The sequence below is a fragment of the Monomorium pharaonis genome, chromosome 6, assembly GCF_013373865.1.
Source record: "Monomorium pharaonis isolate MP-MQ-018 chromosome 6, ASM1337386v2, whole genome shotgun sequence".
NCBI lineage: Eukaryota > Metazoa > Arthropoda > Insecta > Hymenoptera > Formicidae > Monomorium > Monomorium pharaonis.
Genome location: NC_050472.1, coordinates 1,468,925 through 1,489,184, shown reverse-complemented (window position 1 = coordinate 1,489,184; position 20,260 = coordinate 1,468,925). Strand labels below are relative to the sequence as shown.

General features: G+C 40.3%; 3 protein-coding genes across 5 annotated transcripts in view; 2 read left to right on the top strand and 1 right to left on the bottom strand.

Moving 5' to 3' along the window:
* The first annotated feature begins 426 nt into the window (after nucleotides 1-426).
* Nucleotides 427-5,098, top strand: LOC105837652 (pickpocket protein 28). Its single transcript, XM_028190804.1, has 11 exons — nucleotides 427-507; nucleotides 916-1,154; nucleotides 2,035-2,188; nucleotides 2,312-2,457; nucleotides 2,765-2,840; nucleotides 2,916-3,179; nucleotides 3,296-3,401; nucleotides 4,136-4,192; nucleotides 4,309-4,435; nucleotides 4,535-4,641; nucleotides 4,737-5,098. The coding sequence occupies exons 1-11, from the start codon at nucleotides 427-429 to the stop codon at nucleotides 5,015-5,017; spliced, it is 1,638 nt and encodes a 545-aa protein (XP_028046605.1). The 3' UTR covers nucleotides 5,018-5,098.
* A 75-nt stretch (nucleotides 5,099-5,173) lies between these two features.
* Nucleotides 5,174-20,260, bottom strand: part of LOC105837665 (thyrotropin-releasing hormone receptor) — a 17,267-nt gene continuing 2,180 nt past the window's right edge. The window contains exons 1-8 of one of the 3 annotated variants that reach the window (XM_012682625.3): nucleotides 9,683-17,303; nucleotides 8,760-8,946; nucleotides 8,462-8,658; nucleotides 8,011-8,203; nucleotides 7,196-7,357; nucleotides 6,805-6,970; nucleotides 5,963-6,111; nucleotides 5,174-5,417 (exon numbers count right to left, since the gene is read on the bottom strand). In XM_012682625.3, the coding sequence (XP_012538079.1) occupies nucleotides 5,207-5,417; nucleotides 5,963-6,111; nucleotides 6,805-6,970; nucleotides 7,196-7,357; nucleotides 8,011-8,203; nucleotides 8,462-8,658; nucleotides 8,760-8,821 (1,140 nt within the window). In that variant the 5' untranslated portion in view covers nucleotides 8,822-8,946; nucleotides 9,683-17,303 and the 3' untranslated portion in view covers nucleotides 5,174-5,206. Of the gene's footprint in view, nucleotides 5,418-5,962; nucleotides 6,112-6,804; nucleotides 6,971-7,195; nucleotides 7,358-8,010; nucleotides 8,204-8,461; nucleotides 8,659-8,759; nucleotides 8,947-9,682; nucleotides 17,304-20,260 lie in introns of those variants that run through there. The other 2 variants (XM_036288693.1, XM_036288694.1) reach the window with 2 other exon arrangements.
* The window catches only part of LOC105837664 (GTP-binding protein RAD), an 18,975-nt gene continuing 16,102 nt past the window's right edge, over nucleotides 17,388-20,260 (top strand). Inside the window, exons 1-3 of the mRNA XM_012682624.3 lie at nucleotides 17,388-18,167; nucleotides 19,231-19,443; nucleotides 19,701-19,959. Of these exons, the coding sequence (XP_012538078.1) occupies nucleotides 17,947-18,167; nucleotides 19,231-19,443; nucleotides 19,701-19,959 (693 nt within the window). The 5' untranslated portion in view covers nucleotides 17,388-17,946. The remainder of the gene's footprint in view (nucleotides 18,168-19,230; nucleotides 19,444-19,700; nucleotides 19,960-20,260) is intronic.

Below are 20,260 nucleotides of genomic sequence, written 5' to 3'. Positions count from 1 at the left end.
CCTTCCTTTTGATATTACGTATCACGTTTAATATCAATATGATGAAGAACATTAATAATTCTCTAAATAAAAATTTAAGTTCTTTGTGTGAATAAAAGTAAGTTATTAAAATTGCAATAAAGATATAAAATGTTTTGTACATTGGACTTGTACTGATAAATTTTCAGATCACAAATTTGTTAAATGTGTCATACTTTCAAAAATAGAAATTTTTTACTTATCAGAAAACTAGTCCAATGTAATGAATCTTAAATTATAGAGCCTCACGATACTGGAGTAAGTAATTCACGACCTTCGCGAACTGATAATCAAAATAGAGTGGATGTTTAGGTATGAACCATCACACTGGAGCCTTAATATCATTCCGTCGAATTTACTTAGGGATATTGAAAGAAAATTGAATGACATGCATCGTTCTAACCGGAAATGAAGAGTACTCGCTGGTCGAAGAAATTACAGTATGTCTCTGGCAATATATCTAGTCATTCGGTAGTTTCCCTGGCACATGTCAGTTTATTTTTCATAAGCATTAACGTGGTGGCTTCAGGAAACATGAAGAAAAAGTGGTATAAAAAGAATAAGAAAGCTAGATTCGACAATTTAAAACATAGTAAGACATTAATATTACTATAATTTATTTATTAATATTGATTATTTTTAATGCTCAGTATCGATATTTATATTCACTTATCTCTTCTGCGCGTTAAACAAATCAATATTCTGGAATATCACGATAGGATATCGTAAATGCTTGGCATACGGAATGAAAAAATATCTGGGGTGGTTTTGCGTCTATTGCGAGAATACGAATCTACATGGTTTTCGCTACATAAGTATGGACGGATTATCGATAATCGAGAGTGTCTTCTGGTTCGTGGTAAGGACTCTATAATGATCTCAAAAACAAAGATATAGGAGCTTGGTAATATCTGTCCGGGATTCCATAATTATTTTTACACTCGACAGGTTTGCATATTCTCCATCATGTTCTGCGTTATATTGATGATGCGCTTATGGGCGAATTACTCGAGCAATCCCATAGTGACGACCATTTACACGTCAAATCCGATATGGGACATCCCTTTTCCGGCCGTTACTATATGTAACAATAACAAGGTTTACCGTCCACATGCCGACCTTATTACCAAATATTTGTAAGATATTAATAAAAATCTATTAATATTTCGAGTTGGAGTGCAAAGGATCAGTTTGTTGGTTTTTCATGAAATCTTGTATTAAATTAAGTAAAGAACATAAGGTTTCTTAAAAAAAAAGATTAAAAATTTTTATCTAAATGAAAAAATAATTATATTGAAACCCGGTAGTTTTATATTGGTTTTGCTAAAATTTTGCTTTTAATTCTGTTTGATAAAGTGCGACGAATCTCTCGCGTCTATCCGACATGTCGATCTATGTGTGAAAAACAGTTTAATCAGGGTTGGATAGAAACTAGTTAAAAAGTTGACAGTTAATAATAAAGTGAAAAAGTTAATAACTTTTAATTTAATTTGATTAATTTTAAATGATTTAATTTTTAACTTTAACCAGTTAATTTTGTAATGTATAAACTTTAACTTATTAACTTTTTTCTTAAATTAAAAATTTTATCTGGACGAAAGAAAAAAATTATAAAATAAAAATACATTTCTGCATTAAAACAATTTTTCTGTTATTTTATATAATTAATATTATAACTTAATTTACAAATAAAATATTTAATATATTTGATGATACTGTAATTATATTGGTAATCTGATTTAAATAAATTACATGAGTTTTTTATTCAATATAAATAAAGCTTATCAAAATTAACTTTTATTTTATCTTGTGTTAAATTAATCTTCACGTAATTTTAACTGTGTTAGTTTTTTATTTATATAACTTTTAACTTAACTGAATTAATTTTATAATTCATTAATCTAATTTAGTTAAAAAAATATATTAACTTACCCAATCATGAATTTAATTAATTTCGGGTCGACAGAGTTGAATCTCTGTGTTCCATATTACTTTCCGATTTTGTGCGATTCATAGATATACGAACGGATTCACTGAGTACGACAGCGACAAATTTTTCTCGTCTCTAATGAAGCTGATACGACCCGATGATAAGATCTCTATGGACAATGTGACGGCGAGACAGCTTCTCGATAATCTCGGTGTGACGGTCGAAACACTTATGGAGCAGGTGAAAAATGAATTGTTCTGATGATTAATCCATGCCTCCATTCAGGGGGATTTTATTCAGACTGAAAAAAAATCGAGCTCTTAAAAATAATGTTTTTTTAATTATTAATAATGTCGCTCGCAGTTGATGCAGCCGTGCAGTGCGTTTCTATTGCGATGCGCTTGGATCGGCAAGATTTACGATTGTGGTAAGATCTTCAAGACGGTCAAGTCTAATGAGGGTTTCTGTTGCGCTTTCAACTCCCACTACGAACTAAACGTCGAACACATGTAATTCCCGCAGATATACATACCGTTTTCTTAGATGAATGATTATTAAGCTGAGTTGGTGCAAAAGATTCGTCATATTTGTCGCATATAGTTGCAGATAAAATTTCTGCATAACTGCCATGGATTTTACTTTTGTTTCACCTAGAAAGAAATTCTTTTTTGTTTTTATTTTCAAAAGGATTTTGATTCTAGATATTGATTTAACAGAAAATTGATAGAAAAAAATCTTTGGCACCAGCCTAATGCAGATTCACTCGGCGCATTATTTAAGCGCATTATTTTACGTTTTCATCATTTCGCATTGCAGGGTCAACGATACGCGCTCCAATTTTAAGAACTTTAACGTCACCTCTGACGATCTCCCGGGTGTGCATAAAATTCTGGTAACATCCTATATTCTCGCGTTAATTTTTATAACTGTATTCTGCGATTGCACACGGTGAATCTTCTCTCCGCAGAACGCGCCCGGCAGCGGTCGCGACGTGGGACTCGCTGTCGCCTTGAACATTGAACCCGATATGTACAAGGCTACTTCGCGCCCTTACGTAGGGGCCTCCATTATAATACACGACCCGATTGATTTTCCCGACATCGGTGCACACATCGCGTCCGTGCTACCCGGTCACGTCCTGACGATATCTATTGCCGGCACGTTCATTAGAGGGACGGAAAGTTTGCGAGGCATCCCTCTGGAGAAACGTTTGTGCTACTTCGACAATGAGGTAAAATTGTGTACTTTGATCACGCATTGTTTAATGCGAGAACATCCGTAAACGCTCGCGTCTTTCCTCTTCGCGAAATTAATGTATTTTTCGTAATTACGTGAATACACGTGCAGATACCAGGCGAGATTCGCTACAGCTATCAATCGTGCATATCGGACTGCATAGCCGAACGCATGTATAATCAATGCGGTTGCCTGCCCTTTTATTATCCGGAGATGTGTGAGTGTACAAGATTATTAAATGGATTTTTCCTTAAGATGCTGTAAGATGCTATATTCTTCAATTTCAACTTTTCATTATTTTTACAACCTCATTATAATGTTTAATAACTAGTTAGTAACATTAATTCTCGTTTAAGATAAAAATGGTTCAATTAAATTCGATTATATTCATTATTTTATAATAAAAAGTAGAAATGACGTTTAAAATGTCATCGTGACATTTTGCGTCGTCGATAAAAAATTAAATCTTAAAAGAGAAAGAAAGTGTTTTTAGTAGAATATGTTCTTCAAGTTTGCTTTTATAGTTTTTACTTTTAAAACATCCTGTAAATTACATACATATAATATCCACAAACATTATGTACATTGTTTCTCTCTTGGTACTTTCAATGTTTAATATTACACGGTTTAATATTATAAGCGTGGAAAATATATTTGATAGAAAGAGATAGTTCGGAAATGCTTTAACACAGTTACTAACGCTGCACCTGTGAGATCTATTTAATTTATGTTAACTAGAAGACACAAATTAATTTCAAGGAATTATAATGTAATTCATAGAAGTAAAAAATAAATATTAAATTTATTTTTATAAGAAAATTCAAGATTTATAATAGATCTATTAGATTTACCGTCAGTTTTGGAGGGTTAATACGATATAAGTGACAGTATAATTAAAACTATTACATATAATTAATAACATGTACGTTATAATCTTTAATGAACTGGCAGCTAAGGGAAAGAGGATATGTTACTTGTCCGATGTAAATTGCCTTTTGAGCATACGAAGTAAGAAAGTAATTATTTTATATATAAAAAATCAATCAGATATATCATATGTATAATCCATATGTATAATATAGTCTAATTGTACAGAGTTAAACAGTGTGATTTTTAAAATTCAGAATCAATACCAGATTACATGACGATGGGAACTTGTAAAAAGTGCTTCCCTCAGTGTAGCGATATGATGTACAATATCAATCCGGAAAATATTAAAATGCAGAATGTAGGGTTCGACTCTGATCTAACGTGAGTTTACTTATAATCTTAAAAAAAATCAATAACAGCTTTTCTTTCGCTATTGTTCATATTATTTTTATGAATGTAGAAATTCTAACACTTTTACAGACACGGTTTCGATATAAGCAAAGTGTCTTTCGTGTACGTATTTTTTGGCGATGTGTCTTACGTCGAATACCGTAAGGACAGCATCCTTAGCTGGGATTCTCTCCTCGGTAAGTTGAATTTCGATTAGCTAGAGAGATCATCGACCATCTTTAAACTCGATTGGTTTAATTTAAAAGTAACCAAATTACGGAAATTATTTCAGCATCCTTCGGCGGGATCTTCGGTCTCTGTCTCGGTGGTTCCGTGTTGAGCATAATAGAATTGGTTTATCTCTTGACCAGGCAGCTGTTTAGTCGACAGTCCCGCAAAGAGCAGGAACAATTATGTGTAAAGTTGCCGCCGGCGTCAGAAATGTTTCTGTCGATCCCCGTTAAAGAGAAAGCTCAGCTGCAGAAACCACGAAATGATATCAAAGATCGAATGATAAGCATATTATCACGTGGTACCAACCATCCTTTCATCATCGAAAAAAAAGAATATTGACGATATATTTAACATTAAACATTAAATTTTAAAGCGCAGTTCATAAATCAATTTTTATGGCAAAAGTAAGTTGCAAACATTTCTTTAATTAATGGGATACAGTTTGGGTAATTATTTTATTTATTGCGTCTTTAATTAAAATCTAAAAGATAAATAGGGTTGCTAATTATTGTTATATTTGCAATACTGCTATAATACAAATATTTCACACTTCGCTCTGCCGCCTCGTTGTCGGTGGAAGTAAGCGTTCGGTTCTCTCTTAGCGCATTTCCTCTTTATAATATGCTCCGGAAGTAATATGCGTTTCAAATGCACCGAAAAGCATGGGCTCAACAGATAATAGAGTATGAAATTTGTCGAGCTTGATAGCGCATTAAGAAAAGTCGCCCACATGCGGAAACTGTGAAAATGCACGATGGATTAAACAAATTATCGGGAAAACACAAGAATGCACGGTTTTGTATGTACTTTAGTTTGCGTAGGACGCAAATGTATTAATTATTACAATAAAATTATTACAATAAAAATCAGATATGATCTTAACTTTGCCAGTGAGTGAATAAAAAATCAAAACACAAATAAATAATTCAATTTTGACCTAACTGGTCAGGTATAATTAAATAAAGGTACAACTATTACAATAAAGTGGTATTTCTTTGTAATTGGAGAAAATGACTTTATAGTTCCGTCGTTATCTCTTTTAAATTCAAAATGCCTTTAAAAATACAAGACTCGAATATCACATATCACATTTTTTTTATTTTACCATTAGACGAAAATTATTAAATATTTCATATTATATTTTTATTATATTTTTGATTACGCTACTTTTTCAACATTCCATAAGAAACGTTTCTCGCGTCCTTCTGAGAAACGCTCGTATGTAACGCAAATGTCTTTTTGACCAGGACTGCTTTAACAATTGTTCGCATAATGACCACCCACCTTTCCATGAAGTTCTCATGAACTTTGGAAGGATCACCGTTGTAAAGCAAGGACACGGCGCTTCGACGTGACGCCAAATGAGTTGGCAGTTCGCCCACGATGAACAGAAATACGATGCCAATCAACATGATAGTCAGACGGGCTTGATCCTGGCAGATAGAAAATTAATGTGGTAAACCGAGATAGAGTAAATTGTCTTCGAGACATCTCTTAAACATTGCGTATTGTTTGATAATATTTTGTGAAAGATACTGAGCAAATTTAGAATTATTAATTAATGAAGAAGACCATAATTCACAGTTGACAATTAAAGAAGGAAAATGTTATTCAGCTTACATTCTTATACCGAGATAAGTGAATCATATTCCGATACGCTATACGAAGCTATAATAGAAGCGGATGTCGTTGCAGCAAACGACAAAGTTTTAATAATTGCGCTCACAAAGACAGCGATGTTATCGTCGGTTTTCGAGGAAAACTTTTCCAATTACACGAGACAACAATGACTCGCGCGAGACTCTGTTTCTGGATACTACTCGGTTCCCGGATGAATTTCATGCAAATTGCGTTCCGAGACGCTCTAAAGTGGAGTACAACAGCCGTTCATTCAGCTTTTGGAGTAGGATGGAATCATGAAGTGGCGCGGCGCGAGTGTGGAACTGATTATACGATTTATACGGTCCACTCGAAAACTCGGTGCGAACTCCTGTCCGAAAACGTGTTTTTAGGTCGGAACTGATTACAAAACAAGAATTTGCGGCTTTTTTCAGAACTCGTCAGGCAAACGTGCAATACACATCTCTACGGATTCTTGTACCAACATATACATATAGTTATATTACCTGCAGCTTATTCCCTTCGCGTATGTTTTTGCGCTTCAGCAGCATCTCTCTCTGCTTGAGGACCCTCTTCACGGAACATAACATAATGACGTTCGCGATGAGCAAAAATACAGCCGGTATCAAGCCGAATATTATAAATTGAAACCAATTTTGAAGATTGTACCACCTGCAAAGACCCTCTCAATGCTACTTAGTTTAGGCTTTTAGCCAAAATTGAATTCGTGAGAAGAATAACGAAAATGTCACGTTGTTCGAGAAATACGGAGAAAAGATATTAATGCGATCTCCGGGGAGAGTTACGGGTGAGAATATTTTTGGGAAATTGAATGGGAACTGGAAAATTGGGTATAGAGGCACAAGAATTGGTATTGCCATTATTGTCGTTTCTTACCGAGAGTGAAAAAAGTTGGTCGTCACTAAATCGCCATGTTCATTATACCTGTACATGAAGCAGTACGGTATGTTAATCAAAATGGCAAAGCAAGTGGCGAAGATCATCAGTTTGCGTGCTACTTCCTGCCTGCAGAACCTCGGTGGTTTGGTACGCGGCATGCTGTTGTGAAAATTAAACTCTGTTATAAATTAAACTGCAAACTTGATAACGTATTAATGATGTCAAAAGTATGTAAGGCAGAGAATTCTAGCTAAATTTTATTTATCTATCTGTCTGTTCAATTTGAATAATAGAAAAATTATTTCAAATGGGAAAATGAGTAAATACTGTAACTTTATGATTATGAAAAACAATATATTTTTATCTTTTTGACAATCCTGTTGAACGGATTTATTATGAATATGCATCCATTAATATCAAGTGTTCATGGATCACGAAGTAACAATACGATCACAGAAATCAAGTAAAATATTCATATTATTCCTTGATCTCTTTGGTTTAAGGTGATGCTTGAAAAAGCACTGCAAATATTTTTTCCCGAGTACATTTTTTTATTTTTTTGTCGCGTACATTCTGAAATGTAATGCTAATCAATACAATTAATTTTACTTATAATGTATATGTTTGGAAAATATACAACGACTTTCAGACGAACTGAAATTATGTCATCGTTATGTGACATTTCAACGTTATTTTTATCTTTCATTAATATTACGTGTTGATCAATAATGACGTAACTAATGACGAGAAACTCAAAGCAAGTCGACGTCATCATGTTTACTGAGAAATATAAATATATTTCAAATCATTACCTGCAGACTATTATTAGTCTATCAACGCTCACGCCTAACGCGGCCCAGACTGTGATGTTTGACGTAACGGAGCCGATCGGAAAGTGAACGAACACATCGAATTCCAGCCATCCTTTGTGACAACGGAAAATGCCTCGAGCCAGACTGGAGAAGACGAGTAGGATGCAAGTAATTAGATCCGAGATCGCGAGCACTGTGTAAAAATAATTCGCAAACTCTTGATACAATTGATATTGATATAATTAATATTATTTAGAATTTATTTTAAAGTCAATCTATCGCAAATATCTGGAAATCCTTGCTAGCGTCTGTAATTGTTTCGGTGACGCATAATTATTATCAAGGGCGATTATACGAGAGATTCTCTCTTCGGGCGTGTAACAATAACAAATCTGGCAAGCGCGAGTAAATTCCACATTAATTCACGACTGATTCCGGAATCTCCACTGACCTGCTAAATACGTGTATGTCGATGCTTTCAAATGTGTCTTCGCTTTCAAGTGGACCATGAGGATCAGGGCATTTCCGATTATTCCGAGTGCGGAAACTACGGGAATGACCACAGTATATCCGATAATGCTCAAGATACTCGGTTCGATCGTCCACAGCCCGTAATTGTGCCGGCCTGGGAATTTCGAGGATCTCGTTCTGGAATTAATCGTCGTTAGTCTCGAATGTATTCTAGAGCACAACCGTCGCGGTTTACAACACAATCGCGGCGGCTTCTAAATTTTACCACGGGCACTCACCGTTTGCATAGCACTATCATATTCTTGTATATTTCGGTGATGTTCGGATACGCGAATCTCATCGCATCAAACGTCTCGCTCGCTTTCGTGTTGGTGCCACTCACGATGAGAGATCTCGACCCATTTCCTCCGCGCAAGAACCAGCCTCGATTCGATCTTTACTTTGTTCTCGAGAATATCTTCAGTTCTGCAAGTTGACGGAAAGCGTGGCATTACAGGTAGACTCGATTTTTCGAGTCCCATGAGTCACTGGTTGAATCGAGGCTTAACGAGCATCGGAGCACGATGAAGGGAATTACGAAGGGCAACTCGACCGCCGCTAGAAACTTCGGCGAAACTTACCGATTAATATTTCCGTAGTAAAGCGCAAAGTGCTCTTCGAGTGGCTTTCACCCACTTTCCTCGGAGGTAATTATAATCTTTTGTGAATGATTTTTAAAATTTACGAACTCCGCGAATGATATAAAATACACGAATCGTTTTGCGGTATGAAATTAATGGTTAACGATTACAACGCGTGTAAATGATCAATTTACGTGGACGAATCGTGGACGGCTGCCGAAAATGGGGCTCTTTAAACGAATTCCAGCGAGAGAGGTGTTCACACCGCAAATGCAATTTCCATCTCAAAGTGTTATCGACGCTCGTTCTCCGCGGAAAAGTGGAAAAACGCGAGTGAAAGGTCACGTATCCTCTAAACCGCGCGTGCGAAAGCTTTTTAAATGTTTCGCAAACTACTTTATTCTCTGCCGTTCAATATTTTAATACCACGCCAATTAACGCGGCATTTTTATTTTCGAAAATCGCGAAAGTTTGCTTGCGCTTATCAACGCAGATCGTACTTTAAACGCGATTTAATCACTGTGCGAGTGATGCAGCTCAGCCTCATCGAACTCGGACGCGTCTGACCTATTCGGGTTTACCTCTAAATTGGCTCGAAACGCAGTCCCGATGTCAGGCGATCTCTCTTAATGGCACCGATAAATTGTCGCGAGTTACGACAAACGAGAAACGCCTTTGAAGTGCAAATCGTTAGCTGCTATTAAGTGGCCGCGCTAACGTCCGCGATGGTATCCCGTTTGTTGAAATTGACCAGCAATAATGAACTTCTCGACGGAACTATCGCTCCGGCAAAACGGATGGACTAGTTCCGTTTTGGTCGAGCCAAAATTCACCTACGTACGTACGCGACTCGGTACATCCGTCGAGGATGCTAAAGGATTCCGCGCAGCAGCTGTTGTACTGAAATCCCACGGCGTTACGAGTTTTCCCGTATTCTGGTGGGCTTTGTTCCCGATAATATTCCGATAATGGATACGCAAATAGTGCGTACGTGTGGAATGATACGCATCACCGTGCCAGTCCGCCGCGATCGATCGAGCGTTCGCTGATATCTTGCGCACGCGGGACGATTCCTGTTACGAATCTCGAATCACGCATCTTTTAAACTGCAAAGTCGGCGAATTGAACAAACGCGAATGAACAATATGGCGCACAGTGGATCGAAAGGATAAAATCACTGGACGCGAGCTGAAAAATTAGATTATAATTTTTCGATTATTTAAAGAGACCGTTTAAACCAGAAAGAGAAATAGTATTGTAGAGTAATCGAACCGAAGCTCTTTGAATCGATTAATATATTTTTATCACTGCTTTCTTTCTTATTAATTAATTAATTAAAATTCTTAAAGTGGAAGATATATGAATGTCGGATTGCTATCATGAGAAAAATGTCACGTGTATTGATTGTGATGTTTCAATACGCTGTGCGGCGGTGAATTGTTCGTTCGTGTCCATTCACACGTTTGTTCGCTCGGTCTATCTTCAACAACGAGTATTTATGTCGTTGTAATTTTTATTATCGTTACAATTACAGCGGAGACGTTTACAAAACGTGCGCTATTACATGCGCGAAGCACATGTCGGACAGTTCGATTTTGTAACTGATGTATCCATGGAAACCGCGATAAGCATTATCGATCGCGACCACTTTTGGTCATCCCCTTGCGATATTAAATTAATGATGTCAAAAATTTAGAACTCTTTCTCCATACGCCCCGCGACGCTTAGCTTCGCCGAGAGACGCGACGCCCAGTTACATTCATTAAATCTAATATCCTCTCGCTCCGCGCCCGCAGCGGCCAATAGCATATAAACATTATTAATTTCCATTTGCGTTACTACCCTTTTGAGCGCGTCATCAAACAAATATTGGAAATATCTGTAACGAGTTTGTAATTGAATACCTATACCTTTCACGCACAATTCGAAAAAGCCGTAGAGTTTTTTTTTATCTATACAATACCGAATTTGTTATCTCTTTGATGTAACATTCGCGTTATTACCGTCGTTTCATGAATACATTGGAAATAATTGATTCGTGTAGTGATTTGTTGCAAAAAAAAAAAAACACAATCGGTCTACTTATAGCAATCGAGTCATTTACCAATTACGAATACCAATTACGAATCAGTCGGCTTTCTTCCGCGCGCAAACAAGATCGTTTCGTGTCAACAAAAATCGCTGAATCGCTTCTCTGCGAGAGACAGATTTTCCCTACACGTATCGCATTCTATTAGAACAGCGACGCAATATTTGACAAATAAACAACATTGTTATTTATTGTTCATCCATTAAATTTTCTATTTCAAAACAACTTGCACGATGTCGTTCCATGCGGCGAGATTTTTGTATAAATAGACCAAGATAGGTCACGAGTATGTTCCCAGAAGAAATAATTGTGATATTTGAAGAGTAGGTTTTGTTGCGTTTCTTCACGAAGTAGTAAGAGAGGAGAAATTTGGAGAACGTTTGCAAGAAGATACCCGGGAGTAAAAGATTTGACTGCAAGTAAGCGGAGACTCTAATTCTCTAGGGTTTTTACAAATCGGATCTATGTTGAACTTCACAATATGAGATCACCGAGAGAGGAACGACTGAAAAGCGATTCGGGAAATACCTCAAATTTCGAATGTCGAGACGTGGCGCATAACAATTCGAGATCGCACCTCAACTACGTGTGTATTCGTACGCTTAATTACGAATTTAATTAAAACTTTACATTCGAGTCTGCGGCAGAGTTGCCTTTCCTTCTCATGGCACTTTCCTTCGCAATGTCAGTTTCTTTACGTGCGAAAAACCGCAACTTCGCGCACATACCAGAATTCAACCTGCCGCAGTCGCGAAACAATTTCAATGGCCAATTTCTCACGATTCTACTATCGCGTATCTCTCTTTTATCGATCAAGCCTTACAAAGTCTGAAATTTATTACAGAATGTACTGTAGGACGCGCGGAATTTGACCTCACGAGAGAATTCTATTCTGTCAATTGTGTTCTTGATGAAAATAAGTGAAGAAGACGAATTGAATATTCAAACATTCGGAAAGATAAAAAAAATGACGAAAACTTAGTTCGGGTTTCGTGGGAGTATGCTTTGCGGCGGGAAATTACTAATTTAATAACATTTCCTTGATCTAACGCATTATGGAAACGAGCTTCACAAATGAGAGGATTTAATCTCGTTCGTGCGCGGCCGCGCTCACCGCGGATTTACGCGAATTTCCGCGCGTCCATGGAATGTGTACATACACGCGCGTTGAAGGACCTGTCCCCGGTCGCCGTAAGGGCTGTGTTACCTGGAACAATTTTGAATCATACTCAAATCCCTTTGCCACTTTAAAAGTCGGGGATTTATCGAGGGACGGCACGGGTCGGAAGGGCGCGTGAATAAATTTTTATTGTACGTTTGGAACGTGGGCGATGTAGCAACGGCATTTAACTCCGTTGTTTCACCGCCTCTCTCTTTTCTTTTGACTTTTTTCCCCTTTTATTATCTCGCATTTTTATACGTGGGCGTGGGCGTCGTCGATTCGGCCTTGGTTGGCCCCCGTCGTCGTCGTCCTCGTCGTCGTCGTCGTCGTCGTCGTCGTCGTCGTTGTCGTCCGCAGCAAAATATCTCAAAAGCTTTCTCGGTTTTTGCGAGACAAACCATCTCTCTGTGTTCTCATCGAGCGTCGGCTTCACAAAGCTTTCTCCTCCGGTAATCGGTCGAAATTCAATTCGCGAAGCCGTTTCCGTGGAAAGATATTCACGATGGACGTCACAGGGGAAATTTTTCATTCAACGCGGCTCAATGGAGGCTGTAATCGTGCGATATATATCTTGATATCGTAAACCCCGAATCCGACATATATTAATTTCGGATTAGATTCAGTTACCGATTTTCCACCGTGTCTACCTTGTCACTCTTGATACATTGATAAATACACAAATATCCGTATCCGCTTCATCGCGATTCGTCACCTTTAATCCCGCGAGGTATACGTTACCACAAATGCGGGTTTATTCTTTGCTTATGCTTTGCGTTGCTCCGTCACTGCAATATGTGAACGGAAGCTGAGCAAATACAGCGTGATAATTGATTAAATCGGGACGAACAACCGCGTCAATCAAATTTTGGAATCCGTCGGTGTACCATTATTATGTCCATTCTCGTCTCTTACGTCTCGACCAGCACGGATCGATTTTCCGTGGCGATGTTACGTCCGCGAATTCTAATCAGAAACATCTTTGAATCACTCTTTTTCGCGCAAAGCCGCAAAGGATGTGATCTATCTGCATCAGTGGCGGCTTCGCAAAAAAAGGAGAAAAAAGAAAAAAAAAGAAAAGAGAGAGAGAGAGAGAGAGAAGAAGCGAATATAAGCAGCAAAGATAAGCCGGGCGTATTGTCTTCACGCGGCCGGAAAGTCTTCTTTCGCCTCGGCGAACTCTCGAAAGGGTCACCGGTCTGTGAATAGAAGCCTCCGTACTTCGCCACCACTTATCGCCGGTCCTTTATTTATCGCGCTCCGGTGACTTTGAGAAGGAGGGAGGGGAGGTCTACTCTGACATCAGAGAGACGGCAGGGGCGACGGCGGGTAGCCACCGATTCAAGAGTCCTATCGATCTACCAATCACTGAACCGAGTGACAAGCTTGTCACCTGCTCGACCGTGCGTATTACGCGTTCCCGGATTGCACCCCCGACGACGTTACGACATGTCATCGTGCGTCATCGCAGATGGTTGTCGATGTTGCAAACCAAGTTACAGTGTATGAGTCACCGTGGACTTTGAGATTTTCCGACGGTAAACGGGAAAAAAGAGCGAGGGGAAAAGCGCCGACAGTCGCTTTGACGGCCGTGGCTAAGAGGATCGAGGATTAACCTTTATATCCTTTTCGCGTCGCGCGCGGAAATGATCTCTTCTGTGTGAGGACGGAAGGAAGAAATCAGCGAGCTAATTGGATTAAAAATAACTCTGGTACTCTATCGGTCGTTCCATATCGCGTCGTCGTCATCCCCCTAGAGGCAATTAATTAAAGAGAGGCCGGGATGGGAGGGAGCAGGAGGGGTTGAACTTTGGGTTCATAGAGGAAATTCCGCGTTTCGAACTTCAAAGGTTTCGTGGACGAAGTTGATAAGCGAAGGTCGTGTTATGTTAAAGATAAAAGCACCGGGTGAGACAGGCTGGCAGAGGCGGAACGATCTCTCCCACGGTGCGTACCACGGTTTGTATCATAATTTAGATCCCCGGTAATATAATCCGTGTTGATACTGTAACTTTGATACTTGGAGAGGGATATCGCGCCTTTGCGTTTTCTCCTATCCTTAAGAATTCACGCTGACTGGCACGGATCGGATTTAATTCCCTTCGGGAAAACGAGAAACCACCGTTTCTTTATCTTTATTCTTTACTTCCATTTCGCGTTAAATTTAGCGATAATTATAGATAATAATTTTACGTAAGATTCGCGCCAATCAGAATTCTACCTTATATGACCGATGAATTATGTAAAATTATTACGCAGGAGTGCGTGGGACAGGGAATAACGTAGGGAGTAGGGATGACTCATCTGTTCCAGATCATCAAGATACCCTAGTCTACATTAGTTGATTTAATCGCAGCAAAATGCTACGGAGGACAAAAGCATCGGCTTTGGACAACGCGTGCCACGATTTGCTGCAGCTAGGTATTATCGATGTTTCGCCCGGAAACTGTTGCTCCTCCTATCACGAGGCGCTTTATTTTGTTTCCAAGCTCGTAGCTCTCCACGTGCGCTATATCGATCCCTCCGTGGATTGGGAGAGTGCCTCCCGCCGAATCCGACGAGGTCCGCACTCGCCTGGACCTCTTTCTCTCTCCCTCTCTCTCCCGCCCTGATGACCGACACTTATTTTCATCCCCATGTAAATCATAATAATAGCAGGATGCTATAAATAAATATTTAATCCCTTGCGGTGAATATCTTTTATTAATTAATGACGTACGCGCGTTTCAATCCCTATTATATCGCGAATCGTATCGACCCATCTCCATATAATTTCCCATTTTGCTTCCATTACGACTTCCGACTTTAGAAAACTCTTCAAGTTTTATGAAGAAAAATTCCTCGATGATGGAGACGACAAATCTTATTTGCTCGCGTTTAAAGTAGTTAAGAAGAAATAACTACGCAAACTCTCTTGCCCGGGAAAGCAACGGTAACAAGTTATCATCTTGTTGCAGTTCTTATTACCTCGTTGGTGTACCGCGCAATTGCGGTCATTGTTTTCGATTAACGGGTCTGTATTGCGTAACTATTATCGCTTCGGTAACTACAGTCCTGAATATCGAGTACGCGTCCAAGGCATTGAAAACATGTAGCTGAACAAGACGGGGAGGAGGTGGCTAACACGTAGCGTTAACATGCCTCGTAAGCTAATTAATTCCGTAACTCCTCACTCCGTTACAGAATCCGGAAAATGTTGACACTGTCCACCGTTGATATTTCCGCCCGGATAGTTCGCCTTGCAACGATATTAATATTTACTCGCCTATACCATGAGCGTGCAACGACGCACCTAGGGATATATTACACATATCGTTTATATTACACAATAATATTAATTACTAATGTATTAATATCTAATTTCCCCCCCGCAATTTCCGCCACTGTAGAGAACAACCTTTTGTCGTCGTACTGTACCGTCATTATGCAAACAATCGATCTGGCAAATCCCCGAGATTACATGCCGAAGGCCATATGGCATCGGATTACGCCACGCGAAACATTTAAATTGATTCTATAAAAATGTTAATATCCCGCTTCGACTTTGTACTTTACTTCGACGTCGGAAGGAAAGAGAAGTCGCTTCGTTGGAAATAAGACATTCTCGTCAAAGGTAATGCTGTAACTATGGAGACCTGTCCTTACGTGGATATTGTTATCGCGAGCTTTCTCTCATGTCTGCCGTAGAATGTAGTTTTCTGAAAAATAGTTGTTGGGAACGGTGTTCACGCACATAATAATAACGCGAAGAAAGAACTTACCCTCATTCAATCTAACCCTGTGCCAAAACCTAGAGCCTCGCTATGTCCCTTCTATCAGCGTATCCCGAGAATGTTCTTATTTCGTGAATTTACATTCCAGATCGTTTGTTACCCTCTTACACGCGACGCTCGTCCGTATACGTCGACTACGTAATCAGACCGAACAATACTTTGTTCCCTTCAGGATTGGAGGGAGATGTGGAAACGGGTATCTTGCTGAAACCGGGAAAACGTTCCTTGTTACGAAGTTCCTTGAATCACTTTTCCCTTCCCACTTTTCCTCCCTCTCCCCTCTCTTTTCTTGTTCTCAAGACGTTTTCTAGACTAAATGAGCTTTTTAATCAATTCAAACTATATTGCACTCTGTGTTGCACAAAGGAAACACAGCGCACATTTCTTGTTACTTGTAAGACCTGTTTGAGAAATTTCTCATTAAATACTATGTGTATAAAATTGAGCGACGCATTCAAAGAAGCTAAAATGAAGACCTCATCTTTCTTGGCGCAAAGGTGTTCAACCTTAATGAGCACGCGAGAGTCAAATAAAGAGAGTTTTTTAAATTAGTTTTTAAGATACTTGGAGATTTTAGTTGTTGTTATCTCTCTCTCTCTCCATTATTTCATCTTAAATTTATGTTACATCGGATTACCTATTATTGGACGGGAATTGCTTCACTGAAATATCTCTAATGTGTACATCCTTAATTTTATAGTCGAGTTTTCTACCGCGTTACAAGCGTTCTGTGACCATGGGCTTCAGGTTGATCGAGTTACTCTTCATGTCCTCTTTCATTCATGTGACACGCACCCGAAGTAGCACGAATCTAATCGAGGAAGGCTGTTTCAGCAATATCGTTATCGCACTTTCCTCGATAACGTTGGAAAATTATGGTTGGAAAATAATAATTGTAATAAAACAATTTCTTCGCGTTCGCAGTCGAGGTGTAAGTTTAAAATTTCCTAAAAAGATTTCTCATTACATTTCCGTACTTCTTTCTCTCTCGTTGCATAAAGAAACATTTCGCGATCACAAAGTTAAGTCTTTCGTGACAAGCTCGTTTCTCATTCCCACATTATCGGCCTCGACAAAGTGTCCCCTTCACTTCATGACGATTGCGGTAGCTAAAGCGAAATGAGAGGGAGACGATCACTTTTACGACGTTACCGCGAATCCACCCGTCCGCTGAGTTTTGGGGTGAGCTACGCTTGCGCCTTGCGACAAGGTGCCGGAACCAGAACGACGTGCAACAACCATGCGAGCTTCAGTTTTCGCCAGGTCCTCGCCGTGAAAAAAGGTTCGCGATCGCTCTCGTGGACGAGGGGCATCCTCCTCGTACTCTCGATCGTTCTCGTGGCGAGAGTCGCTCGTTAGGTGGAAAACGGTGAACGATGAGCACATGCTTCGATCCGTAGATCGCGTATTCGAAGCCGGCACGCAAGAGCAGCTCTCGAACGAGAGTGAAAGCGCGAGTGCTGTTGCATGCGGAAGCGGCTGCTTTGCATTTCATCCTTTATCGCGTGACATAGATTCCCGTCGGAAACGTACCGCGATGATGTCGGTGTCGGTGTCGATTCCGCGTTGAATCTCATAAATCATAAATTTGACCCGCTATACATTAAATATTACATCGACTATTATCTTCCCCGTGTGTCGTGCAAGGCTCTCGCGAGCTCCTCGGCGGAGCGCGGGAGCTGTGCATCGCGGATTTAGATCACGTCGCTTTTCGGACCCCGCCGACGATCGGACCCTCTTGATTTTCGCGAAAGGTCACGTGCAAAATGCTCGAATGGGGTGGAAAACGAGTTTGTGACGAATCTGAGAAGTCGCCGATGGTTTATGAGGACGTCTGAAGTTTCTAGTGAATATATGGCAACATCCACGGCGGCGGACCGTCATGAGATCGCCGAGAGAACTTCCCCGGATACCTCCGAGCGGGTCCTTCCTATGAACGTCTGTCCACCGAGCAACTTCCCGGACAAATTTCAGGATTTCTTCGCGGCGCTCACCGAGGATGGCGATGATCTACCCAGCATGCTCGAGGACAAGCTCATACCGAGGTGAGTGACGGCAAACACATTTATTTAATAGATACTTATCTATAGGAGAACATACGTGAATAATTCTCGTGAAGGCAACAAGTAGTTGTAGTTTAAAATGGAAGAAAGAAGAGGTTTGGAAGGGAGAATGAAAATATGTGTTTCGTAAGAATAATAAAGAGAAAAGTGATATTATAAATTGCTTGTCAGACAGGAGCAAAAACAATGTTAAAACGTATTCGCTGAAATATGAAAAGCTTAATTAACCGCTGAAGACAGAACTATACAGATTTGTAAATTGTTTGTTAATTAGCAACAAAACGCTATTAAAGTATCCTTACTGAAGCATGAAAGACTTAATTAACTGCTAAATGTTGAAATCGCTATAATTAAATAACTATAAATAGCGTTACGGACGCTGATCAGATTAGCCTAAAGCGATTAAATAATGATCGATGCTGCATAATATTGAAACAAGGGACAATTTGTGCATGTAGCTTATTTTAGCATCGTGAATCTCAATATTTACATCATTAAAAGTAACGTAACGTTGACCGTCCGGATCGAACAGACGTTTTAACGTGAGTGAGACATAGAAAATCCAAGTTATCCGAATAGCGTGCGAATTCCAAATCCGATAATATACCATAATGCTTCACGGTAATGCAATTGAGAACTCCGCAACTTTATCACGAGATTACATTTCTCAATCTGGGAGGGGGCGCAATCCGGACCGTTACGCTGTTGTCGTACTGTCGAATTCGCGGCATGTGACGAACGCGCGTGGGAAGTCTTTGGTACTGGTTGAAGCCATTTGAGATTCTCGCAATCAGATTAGAGCCTGTCGCGGGGCGATTCTCCTCGCTATCCTCCGCCGCGGGTAATGAATCAATCTTCCACTGAAACTGAGTTTAATACGAAGAGCGGAAATAGAGCGGCGATACTCGGGGGAAAATCGATGGCGCAATGCGTGCGTAAAAATAGGATTATGCAGCTCCGGGATTACGGTGTCTCGCGAAGTTAGGAAACGTCTCGCGCTCCTCATCCGGGACACTCTCTAGTCCATTAAATCGGAAACTTGCAGAAAACCGGATAACACGAGCGTCGACGCGAAGAGCCGGCGCTGGAACAAAAGGAGTGTCCAGAGGCGGAGCAGCGAGGTCGAGGTCTCTCTGCATCATACCTCGCTGTCCGGATTTCAGGGTCACAGCTGCGTGGACGGACCGAAATCGCCAACCCCCTCGAGACGTAGAAGCTCCAGCATCGCGGTTGCCAGACCCACGCCGGACTTACACAGGTTATCTTCTCGTAAAAGTGATTGATCGTTGTCTCGTATAGTCCGGCTAACATGCGTACGGCAATCAATCTGTCTAACGAGAGCGCAGAAATAATCTTTAGTATCTTAAATGCGGGACCGACCGTCCGCGCTGGATCTTTTCAACGAACCGCGAAATGTAGATTGATTGCCGGAGGGAAGTCTCGGATTTATGCCTTGCGCGGGATTGCCCACGATGCGGCACGTGTCTATGATAGCGTTCTATTTTCATATGGTAGATTTCTGCAAGCGGAGGCCGGTCCCTGGGGTCACCTGTCGCCCTCGCCTAGGAGTCCGACCAGAACACCGGCGCTGAGTCCTGGTGCCGCATCCTCGTCGTCGCGTCTGAGCGCGAACGCGAGTCCGAGCGGTCCCAGTCCGACGAGTCCTTCCGGTCCGACTGGTATCCGGGACTTGGTATCCGGGACTCGTGGAGGTAGCGCTCCCAGGCAGTATCGCAGTAGAACGAGCAGCATGCCGGCGGTTCCACGTCACAGGGTAAGGATACGCAGGATAAAATGTACCTGAGTTAGCTTCTCTTTGCTAGAAGACGAGACCTTGGGGATATCTATTCGCGTATTCGCTTTCGTCATGAGGGGGTAGGGGAAGATAGAAAAGTGGAGAATAATTTACGATTTGGGAGCTCGGTGTAAAAGCAAATATAGCAGAAACGCGTAACGATGAGTCTCATATACATACATCGATCGTATGTAGATCGATGACGCACGTGGCTGAGTTAATTTCCTCGGTCATTGTTAACGATACCTGGAAACCGTTGCCAAAAGACTTTCCCCTCTAA